Genomic DNA, 8,732 nt, shown 5'->3' with positions numbered 1-8,732 from the left:
ATATCATGGCACCTGAGCCCATCTCAGCGGCGTACCTCATAAATCCCTCCCATCGGTGTGTGTGTGTCTATGTACATTCTCCAGCGTTGCTAAGCAACAGCACCGCAAAAAACGTTACCGAGGCAAGGAATACACACGCAAAGACGGAATAATTGTTGGGCACGTGGTTTTCTATGCGATCATTGCCGTATCAAAGGAAAGTAGGCAATTGGTTCTTCCCAGAACATTTTGTTGTTATTTGCAATCTCATACTTTTCGCTTTTCTTCATTATTAATGCCTCATCATGACATTTAAAAGTTGCTTTTGTTGCACTGGTAAATGGTCTTGTTTCTAGTGACATTAATTTTCAAATATTTCTCTTAATAATACTCAGTGTGATTGGGGCACGCGGTAGCGTAGTTGGATGAGGCACTATGTTACAAGCCGGAAGGTCGCGGGGTTCAATTCCCGATGAGGTAAATTTTTCAATTGACCTAATCCTTCCTGTCGCACTATGGCCCTGTGTTCGACTCAGCCTCTAACAGAAATGAGTACCAGGAATTTTTCGGTGTGGTAAAGGGCGCCTGGCGCGTAAGGCTGACAACCTTGCCGCCATCTGTGAGCCGATTGTCTAGAAAATGTGGGAACCTCGACGTGTCACATCCCTATGGGCCTACACGGCCTGTTACAGGGATAGCTTTACTTACTGTTTGACGGGGACTCCGTTGTGTAAATGTCCGATCAGATGGAGAGATAGATTATAACTGATTTGGGACGTATATCGTTGTGAAATGCTGTGTGAGTGAGGGGGTGGTGAAGGGGGCGTGGTTGGTGTACGATAGGTGCAAGGAGGTGTTTATATTTGGTAAGTTGCAATTATTGTATCAAATATTCTGTTATACGTTTCGGTAAAATTGTCTTTCAACTGTATGTTTTGTTGCTGATTTCATATATATGAAACCTTTCATGAGTATCTAACATTCGTTCTCTCTTTCCGATGTACAAAATGTCTATTGTTTGATCTGTTGTTCGATATTCATGGATTCGATTAGTGGAGGGTGGAGTGAAACTTGGTCCACTCGGCACGGCGGCCACTGATTGGCCTATTGTAGCCTGCCCCGCGTGATTATGATGATGGAGAATTTGGTGCAATGAAGATTGTCAGGGGAAACCAAAGTACTCGGAGGAAACCCGCCCCAACGCCACTTTGTCCACCACAAATCCCACTTGACCAGACCCAGGATCGAACACCGGGCCGTCGCGGTGGGAAGCCAGCGACTAACCGCGGCCCTATGGATAACTAAGTCGGTGGCTGTGCGTTTCTTATAAATTCCAAATTGCAAATTATTGTGTTTTTTTTTTCGATGAATAGGTCTAAAAAGTTGCTTTTGTTCTCTATTTCTTTTTCCATAGTAAATTCAATTTTGGGGCATATCTTGTTGAATTCGCACAAGGTATTATCAATATTAGACTTTTATTTGGAATTTTCTCAAAATGTCAATAATTGCTGTGTGCTCGAGGTATTGTATAAATGCTTCGGCTAGAATTGCTGAAATTGGTGCTCCCATGGCCCCCATGACGGCCTTGCCATGAGAGCTCCAACTTCGGCCGCACATTGACGTACGTGTAGTTCCCACCGCGGCGGCTCGGGTTCGATCCCGGGTCTGGTCAAGTGGGATTTGTGGTGGACAAAGTGGCGCTGGGGGAGGTTGTCTCCGAGTACTTCGGTTTCCCCTGACAATCTTCATTCTACCAATTGCTCCACAATCACCCTCACCTATCATCTGGGGCTGGTACAATAGGCCAGAAGTGGCCGCAGTACAAGGGACTTAGTCCCACCCCACTAGCAATAAAAGAAAAATTACGTTCTGATGGAAGAGATTTTACTTGTTAAGAATTGGCTGTAATCTTGAAACTCAGTAATTTTATGAATGTGACGTGTGCCTCTCTTGCGCCCAAATCACAAATTAACTAGTGTATGGGGAGGGGGGGTATGTGCACTGTATTATCGTGGTCCACGTCTGTTAGTTAACTAAGACCACGAGATCTCTTTCTTTTAAAGAAAGTTATTATTCCTCAAGGATACAAAACATCTATATTTAACCTTTCAGACTTCGGAGCAGAAGAAGGATATGAATTGGAGATAACATCCTTCTTTAAGATATGATTTAAAATCCGAATGGATACTAAAATGGGGGAGAAGAGGAATGCATGTAGGATATTATCGTGAAAGTCAGAAGGAAAGAGACCACGGGGAAGACCAAGGCGTAGGTGGGTGGACGATATTAAAATGGATCTTAGAGAGATAGGATGGGATGGTATGGATTGGATTGATTTGGCTCAGGATAGGGACCAGTGTAGGGCTCTTGTGAGCATGGTAATGAAACTTCAGGTTCCATAGAATGTTGGGTAATTCTTGAGTAGCTGCAGAATTGGCGGCTCCTGCAGAAGGACTCAGCTGCATGGGTAGTTAGTTAGTTATTGGAGAGTGTGGGTTTCCCCATGCACTGAGATCAGTATTGGTCCATTGTGCTTCCCTCTATGATATTCTACCTGTCTCTATATCCTACCGATATTGGTGCGTACTATCAGCCCCGACTGATCCAGCGAGTTCGGCCTCTACTGGCTTAGCGGTATCTGTAATGGTTCCCCCATCTATCAGAGGCGTTAGAGACTACTGTTGGGCGGGAAATGCCCTTGAATTTGGCTCAGAGGTCTCCTAGAGACATGAGGATCTTTTACATGCCGTAAAGCTACGACACGGGACCCACGGCTTGAAGTCCCTCCCGGAGGACTTGTTCCCTTAATTTTTCCGCCCTTAAAAATTCCACGACCTCCGCCGGGTTTGAACCCGCGTACCACGAGTCATGAGGTGAGCTGCATGAGTAAGTATGGATACTAAAATGTCAGAGAGTATGGACTTGTGCTGTAGAGTAACCTGACAGGCGTGATGTCAGAATAAGGGAGCCACAAGGGCAACGTGCATTGAAGAGTGGTGGAAAATTGAGATTCATGTGTAAACGAAACAAGACTATAGAACTATACCTTGCACACTTAACACGTGCGTTTAGCAGAAAGGATAGCAAATTGAATAATCAAGATAAGGTAAGGACTTCTCATGTAGACTGCCTCAACAGCATCTATGAAAATGCGTAATCAGCTAGTGACGCACATAATTACGCCATAATTACAAAGTTACTAACCAGAACTGTCTTACTGGAGATGCCATTGAACACGGTGGCACTTTCCTTTCTTGAGGTTGCGTGCTCAAGGCATGTGATAACTTCAGAGATGTTTTACACATAGAATTCACGCAACTATTCGCTGTTAAAAGGTTACAGATCATGGAGGCCCATAGGGTTGCGAGACGTCGACGCTCCCACATTTTCTAAACAATCGGCTCACAGATGGCGGTGAGGTTGTCAGTCTTCCCCTCCGGTAGCTCTTTACCCCAGGAAGATTCCTGGTACTCATTTCTGTTAGAGGATCAGTCGACTCCAGGGCCATAGTGAGGCTGGAAGGATTAGGTCAATTGAGAAATACAATGAGCTCATCGGGATTCGATCCCGCAACCTTGTAGCGTAGTGCCTCAAGCAAGTATTCACCGTGAGGTGAAGATAATCAGATGAGCATGAAATGGAGACTATAGGTCTCCTAATGCGATACACGCTTTGCATTAAGGCTCGGTGTTTGCTGTTGGTATGCAATCTACATGAAAATTTAAGACGTATAGATTGTTTAATATAAACTTCAAAGTTATATTATAGAACACTACGTTAAAAGGATGAAACCAGTTTGGTTTTAATGCAGTCTGAAGTCAAAAAATAATTTTTTTCCTTATGGACACTTAGGGCAGTAGATCAGAAACATCTGGAAAGTTTTGAAATGTGGTCTTGGAGAAGATCAGTTGGACCGATTATGTGAGAAATGAAGAAGTGTTAATTAGAGTCAGTGAGCAGAGGAATATCCTACACGAAATAAGAAAACGGAAGGCTAATTGGATTGGTCATGTTTTACGCAGAAACTGCCTTCTAAAAGAAGTTATTGAAGGAAAGATAGAGGGGCGGATAGAAGTGACAAGAAGACGAGGAAGAAGACGTAAGAAGATGCTGGATGACCTTGGGGACAGAAGAGGATACTATAATTTGAGGGAGAAAGCTCAAGATCGCATTAAGTGGAGGAATTGTTTTGGAAGAGACGGTGGACCTGTCGTCTGACAGATTACTGATGATGACTGATGATGATGACCGCAATTGTGTGCTGGAAGCCGTGGTTGGTTGCTGAGTGTGGATGTTCCTAAGCGTACTGGCAACGTCCCTTTTGTTTAATTATCTCGGAAGTCCGTACAACTTACAGAGAAAAAGCACTGGATAAAAGTGCGCGTGTGTAACTTTTCTCTATAACATTTATTTTTAGCGTTTGTCTCCTGCATAAAAATATTGGGCTAGATGCGCGCAAATAAGCATGTAGTTCTTATGGAAAGACATAGTTAAACAGATCCCATCTGAGTGAAAATTTAAATTGCTCGATATTTTTTCGTGTTATTCTCATATATACAAAAGTCGCGATAGCACAGTCGGCATAACGACCAGCTATGGGCTGGACGACCAAGGGGTCGTAGTTTGAGTCTTGGTGGGGCAAGAATTTTCATTTTTCCATGTCGTTGAAACCGGCTTTGGGGCCCACCCAGCCTCCTATCCAATGGATACCAGGAGCTCTTTCACCAGGCGTAAAGCGGCCGGGGCGTGAAACTGACCACTAACCTCCAAATAGTGCTGAGGTCAAGAAAATGTGGATCTATACATCCACTCCCCCATACGCCTTCATGGTGTAGTGCTTAATTAGTTAAGCACAGGGACAACTTCACCTCACCTTCTTAAACATAAAATGTCTTGCAGATCTGACAAGCAGTTTTCCAGTTCCATGTGTACAGATTGATTAATTTGTTTATTCTGATTCAAGTGTCTCTTATACTTGTCTTTTTTTTTAGCCAAAACTGAATTTTGTTGACAGGCCACTCCCCGATATGAACCCTTACAAAGATCAATCCAGCGGGAATTGAGTTGTTTCCTGTGAACAAGGAGATGGATGGAGGGACAGAGAGACAAGACAAAGCTAGTAGATGCTTTTCGCAGGTTTTGCCTGAACATGCATAAATACTGTAAACATGACAATGACATGAAACTGTATTTTATATTTGGATGCTTTTGATTGGTGAAGATCTGCTCGGGATTGGATTACAGAGCTCTATAGTTCTTAATTTACAATTTGTTACCTTTCATTTGAAAGTATATGAAGGAATTATTGTTTCATAAATATTTTTCAGAAGTTCCTCCTGAATAGGCATTGTCTTCTTCATGGTTATTCTGCTGCAGGTTCACGTTACGCGGAAAAGTGGAAGAAAATGCATATCAAGCCACTGGTCAGAAGGGTTCAGTAAGGTCTTCCAACTGCAAGCTGTCCTTCGAATTGGAGGTATGCTTGATTCCAGTTGCTGCTGGGTGTTCTGCATCCCTTGGTCAGCCCATTGTAGGCATCTCACGCAAGAGACTCAATGGTGACACCTGGTGCTACAAGAAAGTCTGCGAGGAAGTGCTAGCATTGACTGCCATGGACCTGTAGCGGTTATATGTCAGTTATTCTGTTTACATAATCAAATAAGTATATAGGTCATGTAACAATAAAAGTTTTGGTGTGTCTGGAGGAAAGGAAATTGGTGAAAGAATTGGTTCAGTTTGTCTTTGATTTGCAGAATTTGTGCTCTTATTTGTATTATCATCATTTAGGGTGAAGTTATGCCATTGTTGCATCTAGTTCCAGCCCTGAGTTAACTCTTTTGTTACTAATTAATCCCTAAAAGTAACAACATTGTAAAAGCATACAGTGAACAATTAACAATTATTTAAATGTGTAGAAAAGCAAAATTTTGGGGAAGGTTTATTGACCAGTAACTGACAAAGAGTTCTGGAGAACCAGGACTAAACCAAGAACTGTGAGAATTATACATATAAAACCCCTGATCTGATACAGATATTAAAGTTAAAAAGATGGAGTGGGTGGTACATGTGATTAGAATGAAAGAAGAAAGGCCTAATTAGAAAATTTTTGGAACTAAGTCACGAGTTATAAGAAAAAAGCCTAGAGTTGGGATGGCTAGGAAATTCAGAGAATGTTTCATAAGATGTGAAAATGAAATGATAGAGGCAGAAGTCAGAGGTCAAGTTTCTTAGAGGACTATAGAGCTAATGAATAAATTTGTACGCATAATCGCAGTATTTGGAGGAAAGAATTATAAATGGCATAATCTTCAAATTACTTAAAATAAAATGTAGTTAGTGAGAGAGAGACCGATGTTCTGTTATTGCCAATTCAAAACTATAGGCTTCCACAGAATGAGTAAGTGGTGAATGTTAAGACTTTGTTGTACCCTATTCTTACAAGCACTAAGAGAAAGTTAAATATATTTTATGTATACATTGTTTAACATGCTTCAATGTCATGTCATAATAGAGCATTAAATTAAGAGAACAAAGAAAATCTGATTTCAATGGTGTCTGTTCTCAATCAAGATTTCCTTCCTTTTTTTTTCTGCCCATGTTGCAATCTTTTGCTGAAACAATTCAAACATTTTTTCTCTTGTTTGGAAGACCACTGTAGATGGCTGAATATGCAATTCAGTAATGTGCACCTAACATCTCATTTGTTTCATTATTAAAGCAATTGTAAGACATATGGAAAAGGTGTTTTGGGCATGAAATATGTGTTTTAATTTTCCTCTACAACTGTTGAGAGATATTTTACTCTGTGATAGATATTTACCTAGTTTTCTTGAGACTTGCTCTGAAATGATTGAAGGTCTTCATGTAAAGTAATTGTTAAAATGGTCTGATTTGAATAAAAATTGAAACCACATGACAATTTTTCATAAACGTTTCAAATATTAGATTTCATTATAATCCTGACAGTGGTTCTCGAGTTGTTTCATGCATACAGACAGAGTGATGGCTGAACTGAATGGACTCGTAGTTTTCCCACAGGATAGTGAACCAATCAAACATTATGTGACTGACCACATTTGTTGTTCTGACATTAGACAGTCAGACAACAGAATTATTGAGGTCATTTCATAGTTCTACTTTTGCTTAAAGTACTCATAATACATCACGATTATTAGGACTTAATTTAATGGCATGTTTTTAGAGATCAGTTAACAGAACTTACAAATGGCTGCCAATCCCCATTACAGACAGGGTTTTTTTTTTTTTCTTCTCTGCAGGTTGAAAAATATCTCACATCTGCTCAGCCAGGGTCCTCTTTTCACATCGGTAAATTGGCCAGAACGTTAAGCTTACCACTTATCTCTTTACAGATCTGGTATCAAGATTGAGTGAAACTTTCCTTCCACTACCTTTATGTCTTTGTGGCATATGACCTAAGCACAGGGACAATTTAAAATTAATATATTTGACAATAGAGAATAATTACTATTGGGGCAGCTAGCTTAATGATGTTATAGACTAAAAATTTTGGCCTAAAAGAGTTGAGACCTAACCTATGTTTTCATGTCATACTGTTAATTTGTATCTTTTCACAAAGATGTGAAGGAACCTTATTTTGCAGAAGTAACTCAGCACAGTGTGTATACTTGTTGTATATGTACCTTGTCACTAAAGTGAAGTATTCTTGTGATTTCTCATATTTATATTAGGGAGATGGCTCCTAAATTAACAAAGAACAATATTAAAATAGTTCCCAAGTATCTGAATTTGAATTCAGTTGCTTCCAGACTCTAATGTTTCCTCTTTGTATGGAATCCATTCTATTTTTAATCACATTTTTTATGTTTGCCATTACATGTTACAGAAAATAAAAGATTTGAAGCTTTCTTGGTAAGTGTATGCAATGAAGCCTCTGGCAATCAGACATATAGAAATTGAGTTAACCTCCAGTGTTTCACAGACTGTTGCTGTCTCCATCATCAGGATGCTGAAATGATGGATGACTCTGTAAGATTTGAAGCTTTCACGGCGGTGACTATGAAGAAAGCAGTCTTCTAGGTTAACACCACATATACACGGTGCCAAATCCCAGAAGACTGCTTTCTTCGATGGATGACTCGTCTGCATGTTGATTGTATATATATGTCTTGGAGCGCGGCGTCCTTGTCTGAGCATGCCTTGGGCAGTGCAGTCTGTGCTTTGACATTCATTCATCACATCAAATTCTTAATGGCAGGAGACACTCCATCTTTACTTGACTGATCTTCTGGGAAGACTTCATAGCATAGTACAGAAAACTTGCAGTGCATGAAACATTGTAGTGTTTTCAGTTTAAGTTGATATTTTACAATGCTGCATTTTATATATGCCTGGTTTACGCATCAATTGCCTGAAAATTTACAACAGTACTTTTAAAGTTGTGTTTATGTTGTCAGGAAATTCGTTGAACTTCAAAAAAGCAGGACAATCTTAGTTTCACAGCCATGACTTTTACTGTTTGCACCTAACTAATAGATGCTTAACAATCTACACTACAGTTTCATGCTGATTAAAATACAAGTTAACACTTGTTTTTCTTTATGTAATACAGTTCAAAATTTGAAACACTACTATCTTCTGCCATTTTGGCTACATATTGCAGTCAAGAGAGAACATTAAGAAATTTCTTAATTTAAGAAATTAAAAATTCTACCGCTTCAATCGCAATACATATTATCGCTTCTCCTATTTGTTGTTTACAACAAAGATAAATT

The 8,732-nt window shown here is 40.1% G+C and overlaps 1 protein-coding gene across 1 annotated transcript in view; it reads left to right on the top strand.

The window, feature by feature from the left end:
* Positions 1 to 5,856, top strand: part of LOC111873684 (maternal embryonic leucine zipper kinase) — an 82,824-nt gene extending 76,968 nt beyond the window's left edge. The window contains exon 14 of the mRNA XM_023868611.2: positions 5,356 to 5,856. Coding sequence (XP_023724379.1) covers positions 5,356 to 5,602 — 247 coding nt within the window. The 3' untranslated portion in view covers positions 5,603 to 5,856. The remainder of the gene's footprint in view (positions 1 to 5,355) is intronic.
* Positions 5,857 to 8,732: the final 2,876 nt, after the last annotated feature.

Source organism: Cryptotermes secundus, unplaced genomic scaffold (genome assembly GCF_002891405.2).
Source record: "Cryptotermes secundus unplaced genomic scaffold, Csec_1.0 scaffold1651, whole genome shotgun sequence".
In the NCBI taxonomy this organism is placed as follows: domain Eukaryota; kingdom Metazoa; phylum Arthropoda; class Insecta; order Blattodea; family Kalotermitidae; genus Cryptotermes; species Cryptotermes secundus.
The sequence above is the reverse complement of the archived record's forward strand: the minus strand, read 5'-3'. Positions and strand labels throughout refer to the sequence as shown.